We start from the raw sequence: 16,791 nt of genomic DNA on the forward strand, positions 1-16,791 counted from the left end.
AATCAATAAATATTGATATATTTATAACGCAATCAGTCTGACTGAAAAGTTAACTTAAAATTGAGATTAATAAAACGAAAGATTTTATAAAATGTGATTTTTATTTACATATACAAGTCCCCTGACATTTCAATTACCCCACCGATATTAATATCTAGATAATTCACAGAAAAAACTGAAAATATAAATACTACACGCAGAAAACTGTTTACTTGTGGACAAAAAATTCTATTCAGCGGTAGGATTACAACAACAAACTTTCTATAAAAAAAACGAAGAAATTTTGAAAAGTATATTACCAAGTTGAAACAGTTTATTACATACAGGTTGTCCCAAAAGTTTTTTTTATTTCAATCAATTATAAATTAGCTACTAAAAAAGATAAGTCAGGGCCGGCCTATTGTTTCAACAAGCCCAAGATCTGCCTACAATAACTAGGACCTGTCTTGGTATACGTAAAACACATTTAATTTTACAAAAAAAAGGAAAATCATTTATGGAAAATGAAATTTGGATAATATGGTACCATTGCTTAGTTTCTCGGGGTCGTACTGTATATCATTTCTTAAAGATAATTTCATATAAAAAAATCCATGGGGGTTCAATAAGAACTTCTAGGTGGCTACACTTTCTGTACGAATTTACCTAAGATAACGTTTGTCAGAAACGGTAGCTCGCAGGAAAAAAGTATGGATACCCTTTTTGTAGTTAATTTTATGATCTGCAATTTTTGTTTAAAGTATTTTTATGATAGTTTACAGTTTTGCTCCAAATCGCGACTTTTTTTTCACCTTTGATCTTTTTTCCATACACGGGAATGATGGGAAACTTTCAAATTTTATTTTTAAAAATATTTTAAACAATTTTACTGATTTCCAGCTTGTTGGGTATTTATATAACTTTGATTATCGAAATTGACCCAACTATTATTGGTACTAATCCTTCCCTCATATATATTTCAAATAAAGCAGAAAAATAAGAATCTATTCAATGAATTAAGAAAAGCAAAAAATTCAACAAAATATTCAAACTCTCTTATTTTTTTTATCAACCGGAGTTTACAACAATAATTTTGATAAACAAGATTTGAAGCAAACATATCCTTCAGGAATGGATATATGAATAATGAGAAAATCCATCTTGATATGTTTTAAGAAAGAATCTATTCATACAAAAAAGCAAACATTCAATAAAATATATTAAATACAAAAAAAATTTATGGAAATCCATCATCATCTTCCTCGGCCATTTCTTTGGCCAGCTCCAAATCTTGCTGTTCTCTTTCCCTTCTTTCTTCAGCAGACTCCAGTTCTTTACCATAAGCTTTAGGAGGATATCTCATTGCTTTGACACTTTGATTGTGTAAATCTAAGCAAAATGATATTCTTTGATGAAAAGCTAATTGTGGTTCTTTTGTACAATAAATATCTGTACTTTCTTTGCTTCTCATAAAACCACCTTGTGGATCTAATGTAGCTTCAATTACACCATCACGAATTGCTTTAGCTACAATAAATTCAGCATCTTCCGCAGAATCTAATCCAAGTTTTTTAGCAATATCTTGTGGAGAAATTCTGGAATATGAAAGCCCAATAGATCTTATTGCAGTTTTAATCACATTATGACGTAAGCGTAGAATTAAAGTGAATGTATGATCTTGTCTGAATTTATCTCCAAAATTCTCTAGAACTTCCCCAAAACGTTGAAGATTCCCCATCCTAACTGCTTGGGTTAACTGAAAGTAAGGTGCAAGTGAGTACCTCATTGTAGCTTGTCTAAATATCTGCCTTTCTGGTATATCTCCTAAAAGTAGTTCTACAACAACAGTCAGTTTTTGTACTGTTTGTCTGAAACCTATAGCAGCATTCTGAGGGGCTTTTCTCATTGCCTGCACGAGATGTTTATGGGCTACACTGTATTCTAATCTAGCAGCCTTAATACGACCAAGGTAATATAAGAATCTTGCCCACTCATTATTACTAGCTGTTTCAGGAAAAACACACTTGCTTACAAGTTTATCAGCTTGATCATACAAAGAGTAGTGTAGATAATTTCTTAATAAGCAATTAATAAGAACAGCTTGTCCTTCAAAGTCATTCCTTAATGTAGCAGTACGGAGACGAGAATGTAAAAATCCTCTGATTGAATCCAATTTGTTAGTAAGCTCGGCAACTCTTGAATGATAAAAGTAACATTTCGCAGCTATATGGTCAATAGTACGTCGGTTCTGACTGGTTATTTTATTCATTAGTGCTTGAGAACATCTCTCTGCTTCAGCAAGTTTATTTGTATCAATTAAACGAACCAAAATTAGCAAGTTAATATATGCGTCCACTTCCGGAACAGGAGATTTAACGGCAGATCGGGCTCTAGATTGTGTGGCGTCTAGCTCTCCGGATGGTTCTTCAGTGAAACCAATAAGCACTTCACGTTCAGCAACAGGATAAATTTGATTTATAAGACTTCTTAAAACTAAACCATTAAGTTTTCTTCGAGTATTTGGTAAGCAACGTAATACTCTTAATATAAAGCGATTTTCTTTACTGGTTACAGACTTTTCAATTTGTCTACCATGTTCACGTATTTCCAAGATACTTTGTAAATCTGTATCTTTTTTGTTGTCACCTGCTTCTAGTCCCGAAGGGCTGTCCGCGTTTTTCATCTCTACATCTTCAACAACTACCATTTTTAATAACAAAACTTTGTTTTATTAAAAACTTCGAATACTATTACAACCGAAAATATTTCGCTGTGTAACGGTGACACTATTGACAACTGACATATTATAGAAAGGCATTTCTTAGCGTACAAAAAATATTTATTAATATTATTTGAATTAAAGGATTTTATCAGAAAATTAAATTTTTATTATTCTCTGAATAAATTTGTCTCACGTTTATATATTTTCTTATTTCTTATTGTTTATTTGTTATGACGATGTTTCCTATTGGTGGATGAGTAAGTAAAGTTGGCAATTTAATAATTGACACTAACGTTAAATGGTTAACCTATAAAATATAGCTTTGTTTGTTTTTATTATTTTCTTGTAAAATTCAATGATAGAATGGTTTTTGAAATAGATTGTCAAGTTGATACAAATATAACGTACGATTATGATTCAATAGATTCAATTCCGTCGGTTGATGCTTCTGATTTAACATACGCATCGTTTTTCAGTAATTATATGTTACCAAATATTCCTTGTATTATCAAAGGTATTACTGATAACTGGCAATGTTCTAGTTTGTGGATAAAAGACGAAGCCGTTAACTTCGATTACTTATCAGAACAATATGGATCAGATCTTGTTCATGTTTATAAATGTAGAGAACGATTTTACAACACACAAAAATGTTATACGGGTAGTTTTAAAGATTATTTGAATACTTTCCAAGAAAATACTAGTCGAGCATCCATATTAACAATAAATGAGTATGTAAAAAACTGGCACCTTTCACTTCAACATCCTGAAGATAAATTTTATGAAGTACCACTGTATTTTGCATCTGACTGGTTAAATGAATTTTGTGTTAATAATTTGGAAGATGATTATAGATTTGTTTATATGGGCCCATCAGGAACGTGGTAAGACAAATAATATACGTTCATTTGGTTGCAAGTTCAATAGAGAGATTCTATGATTTAAATCAACTGCATTCCCCAACAAAATTAATAATATATATAATTTATTATTTAGGATTCTTTTACTTGTGTGGCCACAAGATTTCCACCTGGGATATTTTATTTGTTCAAAATAGATAAGAGTTTACCAATATTTTGCTGCTGATGTTCAAAACATGTAATTTTGTGTGTATTTGTAATTATTTAGTCTAAGCAACATAATTAGAATATTAAAATCATAATTTTATATCTGAAGAGTGTGCTGCAGTTTCATTGATAATTTATGGAATAATAAAAGGTTTCCAAAAACCAGAAGAAAACAAGAGATCAAATTTGACAGCTAAAGCAAAACATGACCAATTTTGATAACTTGCAGTGCAAGATAGCAGATTGTTGCTTCAAGTTTGGCATTTTTTGTGGCACAATTGATAATTTAGGGAGTAATAAGAGGTTTTTAAAGAACCAGAAGAAAACAAGCAACCATAAGGTAGCTAAAGCAAAAACAGGACCCATTTTGAGAATTTGAAGTTAGAAGTGACAAGATAAAGGCTTGTTGCTTCAAATGTGGCATTTTTTGTGGCACAATTGATGTATGGAGTTTTTAAGAGGTTTTCAAGTAATTAAAAGAAAAAAAGAGATCAAATCAGCACCTGAAGTAAATAAAAACCAATGTTTGCAACTTGCAGTGCAAGATAGAAACTTCTAATTTGGCATTTTATGTGACACTATCAACAAAAAATACCACTCCCTTTACAGAGAATACTTTTCTCTTTATACGCGACATAACAACATATCAAAATTGTTCAAAATTATCACAAAGATATCAAAGTTTGAGCAGTCATACCAGTTAAAACTCTTTTTACAATAGTATTACATTAATTTCATATTTTTTGTGCTTTAAATTTTAATTCTATCAGTCAATATTTATGTGAACATTTAATTAACAGGACACCGTTTCACCATGATGTATTCTCATCGTATAGTTGGTCTGCAAATATAATTGGGACAAAAAAATGGATAATGGTTCCACCTGGATCTGAAGAGAACGCTAAAGACAGCCTTGGAAATCTAATGTATGATATTCAGTCAATTGCAAGCAGTGAAGACGCTTCTCAGAATTTAAAAGTTATTGAAGTATTCCAGAATGCAGGAGAAGCAATATTTGTACCATCTGGATGGCATCACCAAGTTCATAATTTTGGTTACACTATATCAGTAAATCACAATTGGGTGAATGGTTGCAATGTACATTTTATGTATGATTTGTTACTAAAAACATTGGAAGATGTTAAAGTTGAAATAAGCGATTGCAATGACATGGAAGGCTTTGAGGATCACTGCCAGTTGATGTTGAATAGCTTATTTGGAATGGACTTTAAAACGTTTTATCAGTTTTTGATGTATATTGCTCTCAAACGGATAGAAATGCAAAATAATGCGTGTTCAAAACAACTTTTCCATGGCCATGAAATCGGTTCTAATCATATTTTATTTGATTTGAAAGCAGTAAAGGGAGTTTTGGAAAAATTTGTTAAATGTGATGAAATAACGGAAATTAGTGCCTTCGAAACTATCAATGTGACTCCAAAAGATTTATTGGATGATGTTGTACATAATTTAGAAATAAATGGTTTTACCGAATACAAATTCTATTTTTATTTTTTCCCTATAAAATTCCCAAGTTTTATCTACAAATCATCTATAATTGTTGGAGATGCTTTAGTTGGAGAGGAAAAAGTACTTTGAAAATTGATTCAAATGCAAGAAAGAGTATTAATCTTCCCATATCACCATTATAATGAAACATTAATTAACTTTAATTCGTATCTGGGAATCATCTAAGGGATATGATTGCACATTACATCTAGGAGGTGCTATAATAACCTGTCATACTATATATCTAATTTATAGAGGAAGGTTTTAAGTTAATGCACAACAACGTCTGACCACATCAGTTTTCCAACACCTAAGGATGGAAATTACTATTATGGAGTGGCCAGCAAGGATACTTGACTTTAATTCAACTCAACATCTCTGAGGTGGACTAAAGAGAAGTTTTAGGGTCAAATGAAGTCCCCAGAAATTGATGCGAGGAGAGGATTTCTAGTTAATTCAGGACATTGTCCGACTACATACATTCGAATCAGTTTTTCAATATCTTAGGGTGGAAATTGGCGTTATAGAGTTACCAGCAAGAAGTCTTGAGTCCAGGAAAGTACCGAAGACAAGTTTCAGGGCCAGAAGTAAGTCCCCAGAAACTGAAAGTATCTATTAAAGAGGAGGGTCTGACCTTAAATCTCTAAATGGGCTTAAGAGAAGGGTTAAAGCCAGTAGACAGCCCCCAGAAACTGAAGGTAGATATTGAAGAGGAGTGAGATTGTATAACTTCATGTTCAGAAATTTTTTTTCTGTTTATTTTTTGGATCACTGTAAAATGTATTAGTATGAAAAATAAAACATCCAAATAAATTGAAAAGGTTTTATTCAACTTGGTAAAATATATAAAAACAGATTTACTAAAAAAATATCACAAAGCATAGGATCTGAAACTGCACTTTTGAAATACTTTATTTTTGTTCTTAATAATAAAAAATAAGAATAATAAAAATTTAATTATTAACTTTCGGTTTCCATACTTTTATCGAACGGTCTTGCCCACCTGTTACTATCAAGTCTTTTGTCGTTGGGATATCCACAGTTTTAATTGCACCTTCAAATAAAAACATTAAATTGATAAAAATTACGAGGACTGCCCGAAAAATAGGGTGATTCCTGCGCAAACGTTGAAAGAAGTTGATGGATACATTTTTATAAAACGAATCCAATGATAGGGGTTAATTAGGGTATTATACGACAGATTTTTACAAAAAGTGTCCAATGAAATGGGTTAATCGACGGAACTTTTAACTATAGTGTAAAATGTTCGTCGGTTTATGAAAATCCGTCGATTAACACCCGAAGTATACCTATCTAATATTTTCCGGACACTCCTCGTATATTTATAAAAATTTCTCTGATAGGTATATATATATTTTTTCAATTTCAACATACTTTCTGGTCTTTGGAATTTATTCGGTTGATGATAATTTATAGTTTTACTTACCGGAATGAGCTGCAATTTCGAATATGAGTTTAACCTCAAATATATCCCAAATAGATAAAATACCATCGCCACAACCTAATAAAAGTAAATGATCGCTCCATTTTAAAGCCGTAACGTCTGAATTTAGAGTTTTATTAAATACGGATAGACCCGTATCGACGTCGATAATTTTAAACACCTTATCCGAAGTACCTATGGCTAATTTCAGTCCGTCCGGACTATAACTAAGAGCGGTAATACTGGTAGAATGATTGTATTTTTTGTATAGGGTGAAATTTATTGTTTCCCATATATATAAATCTCCGTCTTCCGTACCAACGGCCAAATTGTTGTTGTTACTAACAAAAAAACTCATTATATAATAAATCTTGTATCAAAATTGACTGGACTAATATTTATTTGCAAATTAACTGTACTATTAAAAAAATAGAAATGCGTAAAATTAAATGGAATTAACTCAAAAAGGTAAAATAGTATAGTCAAATTATAATTGAAACTTATTTTTATTACTTCAATCATTAAATATCAATAATTTTGGATCGACAACAATTATTATTTAAAAAAATATGCCATATTAGAGTGATTACAGATTGATATTAAAATAAATGCCACGAAACTAATCAAATGATGATTAAATCTGTTGTTATTCAATTGTGAAGAAATTGACTGGACTAATATTTCATTTTAAATAGTTTTTCAATATTATTTGTACTATTAAACAACAACAAAGTTTTTATTTTACTTTTAATTAAAGATAATCAACTTGAAAATGTAAACTTTTAATAACAATAGTACAGTCAAATTTTTTTACGCTTCACTAGTCAAATATCACTAATTATGGATCGAAATTATGATGTTCTAAGCAAATAAACAAATTTTGAAAACAATGTGACTTATTTTGGAACCAATTGTATGAAATCAAGTCAAATACAGAAAAATTTCTATTCAAATACTGAATTTTTTTTTATTAGTCAAAAATATATGTTGAATGGAGGAAAATAAATATTTGAAGCTTCATATTTTCATCTATTAGTCCAGTTCGAGATAAAAAAATTTAAAAAGTGCGTTTCGATCAAATGAAAGCGACAAATTTCTTATAAATAAAATAGAAATAATAAATTTTTTGAACGAACCTGTTCAAGCTCAAACAATTAATGGCTGAATTATGTTCGAGTTGATTTTTTAAACAATGGATGAACTTATTATTGTTTAATCCATTCCATATTTTGACGGTACAGTCCGTACTACCGGATATCACAACATTAGTTTTTATATCCAAACATAAACAAGTGACAGCATCTTGATGAGCCACAATTTTATCCGAAACTTTGCCGTAATCCATATCATACAAATAACTAGAAATACGAAATTTGAGTACTAGGTAAGTTGAGAAAAATTTTTGAAAACATATGAATATAGTGGATCATATAAATAATTACTATAATACACTTGCAATGAGGCATTACCAAAATTATATCAAATGTTCATAAATATCTACATTTTATATTAAATTTTTTATAAAATCAAAAAATAGGCTTCAAAAGAAATGCTGTACTTCAATATAACGAAAAAATTAGTATTTTATTAAAGAATTATAGAGATTATGAAAAATTAATGAAGTTTGTGAAAACTTTTGTATATTTGAATTACTGTAACAATGAGAAATATTTTTAAAAGTTTCATTTCAATAAAATGAATAATTAGGCCCTTTTCATCCTAATTAAGTGCAATGAATTTAGTACAATTTGAACTACTATAACCATGAGAAATATTTTTTGAATTTTCAGTTCAATAAAGTGACTAATTAGGTAATTTTCTTCCTAATCGAAAGACATGAATTTGGTACATTTGAACTACTATAACGATGAGAAATATTTTTAAAAGTTTCATTTCAATAAAATGAATAATTAGGCCCTTTTCATCCTAATTAAGTGCAATGAATTTAGTACAATTTGAACTACTATAACCATGAGAAATATTTTTTGAAGTTTCAGTTCAATAAAGTGACTAATTAGGTAATTTTCTTCCTAATCGAAAGACATGAATTTGGTACCTTTGAACTACTATAAGGATGAGAAATATTTTTTGATGTTTTAGTTTAATAAAGTGACCATTTCGGTCATTCTCTTCCAAATTTAGTGGAATGAATTTAATACGTTTGAACTACTATAACCATGAGAAGTATTTTTTCTTCAATAGTATGTCGAATTTTGTCATTTTCCATTTAATATGGTGAAAACAGTCAGCTGACGTCAAAATCTTTATAAAATCTTCTATTTGTTATATAGAACGTCCCTTGTTTGTCTTATATTCAGTTCAACTCATCTAATTTCGGTATATTTGTTCTACGATGAAGATGAGAATTATTTTTAAAAATTTTATGTTTTACTACAAGAAAATTACTGGTTCTGATATTTGAGTAGTAATTCGACAACGAAAAAATTCATTCAAAATCAAAATTTTTCATTTTCATAAACAAAGATTAAATATCTTTGTAATCCACACACTTTCTTTGCTTCTGTATCGAAAACTTTGCATATCGAACGATATTGATGGAAGTTTGAGTTTAAAAATTTTTTCTGACATATAGGTATGAGTATCTTTAATAAGGCAGTAGCTCCTCAATCTTTTATACACACCAAAAATAAGATCAAAACTTTTTACCGGTTAAAGAAAAAATCACAAATGGTGGATAAAGTCGAGGTCAATAGATCAATTGTCAATTTGAAATCCAATTTTTGTCGTTTTCTTCATAGTTTCTAATATTTAATAACTTCCTTGTCAGACTTTGGAAATTAAAAACAGAAATTCAATAACAGATTCTACGAAAACAAAAATGTTAATGAAACCGTTACATACAAGAAACTTTGTACTTATATAAAAAACAATTTTATGGAAAAAAATACCAGTTTAGGAACTTTTGAACATTCCATAGTTTTCCGTTTTATATCAGGCTCGAAGGACCAAATAACGTACTTAAAATAAGTAATAAATAGTATAAACAGTATAAAAATCGTTGTTCAACAAAATATCAAACTATTTTTAAATAATTTATGATAGGAAAATTTCCAAAACGACACTTAAGAGAGAAAAAGTTTGTCTAATACTTACATTTCATTATCCCAGCTACCGATAATCAAAACATTTGCATTAGGTAACTGTATACAGCTGCTTAATGCCATTCGACCAACATTGGCGCTCCTTATTTGTTTATTTTGGGACAGAGAGAATACTTTGAGTTTCGAATCATGACCGACTGAAGTTATTTTCGATCCATCTTCGCTGATAAACAGATTGCTCACCGTATGTTTGTGCGTATTGAAATTAGTTACTAAATCTAGACCTTCAGCTCGTTTCCATATATCTACATTGACGAAACAATCCGTCAGCCACATAATCAAAGTAACACCAAAATTATTCTTCCATTAATATCTATATATTTGTAAATATATAAAAAAATATTGTTCAAAATTAATCGAAAACAACCCAAATGAGCAGAAATTGTTGAGAATAGTTCAAATAAAGTCCAAACACAGCCAAAAATAGTCAATAATGTTCCAAAAATGTTCAAAACAATCTAATTCAATCAAGATTTATTCGGAATAATCCAAATGAAGCAATAACACACTGGTATAGTACAAAAGATCAGTCCAGAATAACCCAAATGAGAAGAAATTGTTGAGAATAGTTCAAATAAAGTCCAAACACAGCCCAAAATAGTCAATAATGTTCCAAAAATGTTCAAAACAATCTAATTCAATCAAGATTTATTCGGAATAATCCAAATGAAGCAATAACACACTGGTATAGTACAAAAGATCAGTCCAGAATAACCCAAATGAGAAGAAATTGTTGAGAATAGTTCAAATAAAGTCCAAACACAGCCCAAAATAGTCAATAATGTTCCAAAAATGTTCAAAACAATCTAATTCAATCAAGATTTATTCGGAATAATCCAAATGAAGCAATAACACACTGGTATAGTACAAAAGATCAGTCCAGAATAACCCAAATGAGAAGAAATCGTTGGGAATAGTTCAAATAAAGTCCAAACACAGCCCAAAATTGTCAATAATGTTCCAAAAATGATCAAAACAATCTAATTCAATCAATAATTGTTCAGGAATACTTCAGATCAGTATATACAAAAGTAGGTACGGTCCAAATCAGTCAAAATAAAGTTTCCAGAATAATTTCAGCTTATAGGGAGGGCAACTATGAAAAAAAATACAATCATGTGAAGAATAACATGAAAAATAAAATGGAAAATGTACCATTGAGATCAGTATCAATTTTTGGTATTTGGGAAGGTTCCGTTAGTACCATTAATACATTCTTCCTTTGCGGGTGTGGAACTTTAAATACTTGCTTCGGTATTTGTCCGAATTCCATTATTTGCACCTCCAAAGCGTGTCTCTCGTTCAGATCCGATATAGCATCCAGATCTATAGCTCCTTCGTAACATAAATGATAAAACACTAAAAGAAATTGAATTTATTTAAATTTTTGTAACAATTTTTTTATTCACTCACGATTATTCGATTTAATAGCTTCTTCTCCTTTTTGTTTATAACCGAAAATCAAGTCTATCCAATTATGGAGATTATTCGAAACGATATCGTTTTCTAAAGCGTCTCTCAAAGTTTTTATAAAATGTTTGGGACTATTTAGAGCCCAAGGAGGCAATTCCACATCGCCGACTTTAGTGTTGTTATGCCTATATCCGAAATTAATACCCATATTATTCACTAGAATCCAGAAATAAAACTATAGAAGCGTAAAGTGGGATATAACACGCAATTATAACTTTTAACGAATCGCCCCGTATGAAAAATTAATTTTTTCGCCGTTGTAACTCACCTAAAAATTTTCCTTCTTCGCTAACATCATAAAATTGCGGTATGAGTTCCTTGAAATCCGCCATATTGTTCAAACAATTTTTATAAGCATCGGCGACTGAATTGAACATCCTATCGGGATGATCGAATCTTCCACTTTGTAAACACAACACGTAGTGCGGATACAATCTAGCCAGATAATAAAGTACGAAACCAGGCGTTGAATAATGAGAACCGTAAAGAAATTTATTAACTGTCATTTCTTGGTATCTATCGAGTAAACGATTCAATCTGATTTCGTTTAAGGCACCAACTGGTTTCGAAAGATCCCGATAGTTCGATGGATCAGTTAGATCGAGTTTATCGTCGGAGTAATTCGAAATTACCCACGGGAAAACAGGATATTGGGTTAAATCGTTGAAAGTTCTATCTCCCAAACTAAAACATTATTATTTCTCTTTGTACAAAATATGAAGATAGATCAACCTAAACTAATCTAATCCGTGCTAAAGTAAATTTAACCTTATCTAAAATCAATCTAAACTAACCTAATTGAAGCTAGACTGAACTTAACCTAACGTAATCGTAGCTAAAGTAACCTAAATCTAATCTAATCGAAGGTAAAGTCGATCTAAATTAATCTAATTGGAGTTGAAGTAAACTTCACCTAATCTAGGGTCAACCTAAACAAACTTAATTGGAGTTAAAGTAAACTTAACTTTATCCAAGTCTATCTAAATTAACCTAATCGAAGCTACTGTCAATCTAAACTAAACAAATCGAAGTTTAAGTGAAATTAATCTAATCTAATTGAAGCTAAAGTGAACCTAAACTAACCTAATCGAAGCTTAAGTAAAGTTAACCTAATTTAATCGAAGCCAAAGTCAATCTAAACTAACCTAATCTGGTATGTAGAAAGAATGTGACACAAGCGAATACCAAAACAAGTCCTAAAACGGATATCAAAGAGAAAAATAAGAAGAGAAAGGGAATAGGTAAGGAAATGCAGAAGAGACAATTAATAGAAAACCTATGGCAGGATAAATATAGATGGAGATGGCAGTTAGACATCGGAAAAACGTTGTACACCTATATATAGATACAGATCAACGTAACCGAAATTATAGAAAATCCAAACTAACATATTAGAAGCTAAAATCAATCTAAAATAATCTAATCGAAGCTATAGTCAATTTAAACTAACCTAATCGAAGCTAGAGTGAATTTAACCTAACCAAATCGAAGATAAAGTAAACTTAGGCTAACGTGATCGAAGTTGATGTAAACTTAACCTTATTTAACCGAAACTAAAGTAAACTCAAATTAAATTAATCGTAGCTAAAGTAAACCTAACCTAATTTTATCAACTTCAAGATACAGTTACCGATTCGAATTTAAATGAAGATTGAATAAATGAAATCCAAAAATAAAATATTTGATGGTATTCATAAATCTATTTTTAAAAGCCGAAACGGAAGTCGAATTATTTTATTATAAGTAAAACCGGAAGTACTGATTTGGCACCTCAATAAAAGAATTCTGAGACCATGATTTTAAACAGGGTAAATGCGGAAGTATATGATGATGATTATTTAATTCAATACGAATTAATTTTTTTATTATAGTTAATATTAAAAAAATCATGGCATTTTTAGCGTTTCGAACAACAATAATTACATTTGAATGAGAAGACTACGTAGAACTTAGCCTCAAGCCCTAGTATTTACCAAAAGTGCTGTAGGAAATTTATGGATGAGGAATAATTTTTTATATTTATAAAAAAATGAACAACAACTCGCAAAATATGTGTACATGGATATTTATATAATTACCTATTAACATAAAGAAGATATTCGAAATTAGATATGATGCCGTTTTGCCATTGAAGTGTTACCACATCCTGTTGCATTTCATCTAATTTCAATTGTTGTTGATTCAACATGTTATCATAAAATTCGTCACGCAGGGCTTGGTTTCGAAACGAAAAATAAACGTGCGGATTCGGGGAATTTTCCTTACTGTATATTTCCAATCCCTGTTAAACAACAAACACGATAAAACAAACGTGTTTGCCATTCATTATATGGCTTAAAAATTGATATTTACGAGATAGGGGGGAAAACCATCACTCGCGTCCATGTGCGATAAAATAAAATAAAAAAACGTGGTATAGTTATCAGTTATTATGATTGAAAAATTCGACAATTTCATAATCTAGAATTATACAAGGTCTGGACATTAAATAAAGAGACTTAAATAAATATACTCCATTCCACTCGCCACACACCGTTCTATACGTTTTTTCCATTGATTCAAGCAGTTCTGAAAGTCTTCTTTGGTGAGGGCTTCTAGGAACTCAGACGTTTTTTGCTCTACCACTTCCATTGACTCAAATCGGGTTCTTTTCAAAGCAGATCTTTTTCTAATCTTTCAAGGAAATCTGAGCAGATCCGTTGACGCAAGAGCTTTTGGTCAGGAGTCAAATTTTTTGGCACCAACTTCGCACAGACTTTTGTCATGTGTAATTCCTCGTGTAAAATTAACCATCCGTCTGGGGTGACCTCTAGGCGCACAGCCTCGTTATTTAATGGCCAGACCTCGTATAATAAATATTATGGAATGTATATAAACACTTTATACTTACAATTTGTCGCAACAAAAATCTTCTTTTTACAATCTGCTTAATACTATTGAGGTTAATTTTGGTTGGATACTGTAAAAGGGAGATTAACACAATTATCGAAATATAATAGTGGTTTGAGAAAAAAATAGTTTTGGATCGATACAACTTTTATTATATATATTTTTTTAATTCTTTGATAAATATTTAAAGAGATAAAAATGATTGAAAATTCAAAAATTTTGTAGGTATTTTAAACATTTCAGTAAGGCCACAATTTACTTTTGCACGAAAAACAAGTTTTTTCCTCAATTAAACAGGTGTTATATTCTATTAATTTGCAGAATTAGTCATTTCAATTAGTCATTTTTACTTACCTCTCCCATTTTGTTGTAAGGTTGAAAATAAATTTTGGAAGTTGTAAGAACCAGCCGCCCAGGGTTTACAACTAAAGGAGATACTTTATCAGCTTGTGATTCTAATACAATTTTTTCATACAAATCCATCCAGCGAGGATCAAAAAAATCTCTCGACTGTCTGGAATGTACTATAGCAGCAATCTGAAAAATAAAATAACCAAAAGGATGATTGTTTTGAAATAAATTATTGATGCCTTAGGCCACCCTATATTTTTTCTACAAATCGATCCTCGAAAACCTTAAAAATTATGTCCCAAAACATTCTAGCTGGGAAAATCCTTCAAGTACTCAATTTTCAGTTTTGTAGATTGAGGGGATTGCAATATTATTCATGATTTTCTACTTCTCAAAACTTTAAACATGTTTATTTCAATATTGTCATTTTTAGGTTAGCTGAACTCATAGCTCAGTCAATTTTCAACCAATTTACTTGAAATTTTGAATAATTCTTGGTAAATAAATTATCTCTAATAGTACATAGGATTTTTTGCATAATTCACTTTTTATTAACAATTATCTAACGATTTTTAGGTGTCATTTCAGAGACGTCATTGCAAAAACAATTACAGCAATTTTTTGACATAAAAAATTAATCTAAGCAGCTACTGATGTGTACAATAAAATCAGGTTTCTGTTAACTTTATATCTATTTACCCTTATTGTAAAAGAATTATTGTGATCAAATAATAGTGAAAGTTTCCTTTAAAATTTCAAACTAAATCATTTAAGCATTTTTCTTTTATAAATTTAAATAAAAAGTGTATTTACTTACCATATCAGCCTGTTCTGCTGCTGGTAAACTACTTGCTCTGTGTAACTGACAAATTTGTGGTAAGCAATTGGCGATACTCGCATAATTAAGTAAAAATAGAAAATTAACTGGTCCTTTGAACTGATATGGCGCTATGATATTTTTTTCCAACAGTTCGACGTATTCCTTACAACTAACACTAAGTACATTGTTATTACTATTTAAAAATTTGGCCGTACCTTTCCACTGCTCAATAACAACACAATCTTTGAATAATATTTTGATAATTGGTTTTGATATATCTTTAGGATCAAATACTAAAGATTTCGAACACATTTTAAGTCTTCCATCCTGTTTTTTGTTATCGTAAGTCTTTGGTGTGGTGTCTGGTGGTATAAAAATTGCGCTAAAATCCTCGAAATATATTTCCCCCGGATCAAGCTGTAATAATGAAAATCTGAAATATCAATTATTAAATATATTTTCACGATAGCATTGAATAGTTTCACCTTTCCTTCTCCATAATTTCTACATTAATTTAAAATTATATGTTCAACATTTATTAAATTCTAGTATTTTGTTCCATTTGGCTGTTGTGGCAAAACAGTACTGAATATGTGTAATTTCCTTTTAAATTATATATAAATATGTTTTCATGATCATTATCATATAACGTCAAATTTGTGTCAACAAAAAGTTAGTTTTTCACGAGAGTCATCACTGGTATGCGGTTAACATAAAACGAGGATCATAGATAAACTAAAATATGAGAGGTGACCCCTGGAACTTTGATTTAATTGCCTACTCATAAAGGCGAACCATAGGAATGTATTTTAACGACGTTAAATTCAAAATTGAGATTCAATACTTCCACTACTAGAAATGGTTGAATACATATGGTTAATTCGAACAAAGTTTTTATCAACTTGGTTCATTATGGTATTGTGGCAATGAAATACCAATGTACACTTTTTTTAGTGTGTATTATTAGCTTTCGAATACTTCATATTCATCATTAGGGAATGAGTATATTGTCAAAGAATGATGTAAAATATTTAATTAATACAAAGTATATATTTTAAAATTATACAAAAGTATTCGTAAAGTAGATATAGATTTTAAAAGATATATCGTAGTTTCTTGAATATCGATAGGGCCTGATCACAATTTCGTAAAACCATCTATTTATATTTCTTTCGTTTTAATATTACATCTGGATTTAATCAGTTGATTATTAATATTTCAGCTAATTCAAATTTATTTTTATAATTTGAACAAGGCCAATACTAATAGGTTTATAACAGTAAATTTAGAAAAATTTAAGTAGATAAATAGATTCCGGAACGAAAGTACGTCAAAGGAGTGAGGGTGTCCGCCATCTTGCATGCCAACGTCAATGGAAACGATTTCATCCTGTCACCTGTCAACTATCGTGTACT

General features: G+C 30.2%; 3 protein-coding genes across 3 annotated transcripts; 1 reads left to right on the plus strand and 2 right to left on the minus strand.

Moving 5' to 3' along the window:
• Positions 1-1,144: 1,144 nt before the first annotated feature.
• Positions 1,145-2,781, minus strand: LOC130902921 (probable 26S proteasome non-ATPase regulatory subunit 3). Its single transcript, XM_057815210.1, has one exon. The coding sequence runs from the start codon at positions 2,684-2,686 to the stop codon at positions 1,217-1,219; it is 1,470 nt and encodes a 489-aa protein (XP_057671193.1). The 5' UTR covers positions 2,687-2,781; the 3' UTR covers positions 1,145-1,216.
• Positions 2,782-2,997: 216 nt separating this feature from the next.
• Positions 2,998-5,367, plus strand: LOC130890648 (2-oxoglutarate and iron-dependent oxygenase JMJD4). Its single transcript, XM_057794847.1, has 2 exons — positions 2,998-3,585; positions 4,569-5,367. Exons 1-2 carry the CDS (start codon positions 3,065-3,067, stop codon positions 5,365-5,367), a joined length of 1,320 nt encoding a protein of 439 aa, XP_057650830.1. The 5' UTR covers positions 2,998-3,064.
• Positions 5,368-6,086: 719 nt separating this feature from the next.
• Positions 6,087-16,079, minus strand: LOC130903593 (protein FAN-like). Its single transcript, XM_057815790.1, has 12 exons — positions 15,862-16,079; positions 15,374-15,809; positions 14,560-14,742; positions 14,207-14,275; positions 13,395-13,597; positions 11,585-12,000; positions 11,257-11,472; positions 10,999-11,202; positions 9,836-10,088; positions 7,858-8,079; positions 6,725-7,062; positions 6,087-6,331 (listed from the first exon to the last, which is right to left on the minus strand). The coding sequence occupies exons 1-12, from the start codon at positions 15,873-15,875 to the stop codon at positions 6,231-6,233; spliced, it is 2,655 nt and encodes an 884-aa protein (XP_057671773.1). The 5' UTR covers positions 15,876-16,079; the 3' UTR covers positions 6,087-6,230.
• Between the last annotated feature and the right edge of the window lie 712 nt (positions 16,080-16,791).

The sequence above is a fragment of the Diorhabda carinulata genome, chromosome 2, assembly GCF_026250575.1.
Source record: "Diorhabda carinulata isolate Delta chromosome 2, icDioCari1.1, whole genome shotgun sequence".
NCBI lineage: Eukaryota > Metazoa > Arthropoda > Insecta > Coleoptera > Chrysomelidae > Diorhabda > Diorhabda carinulata.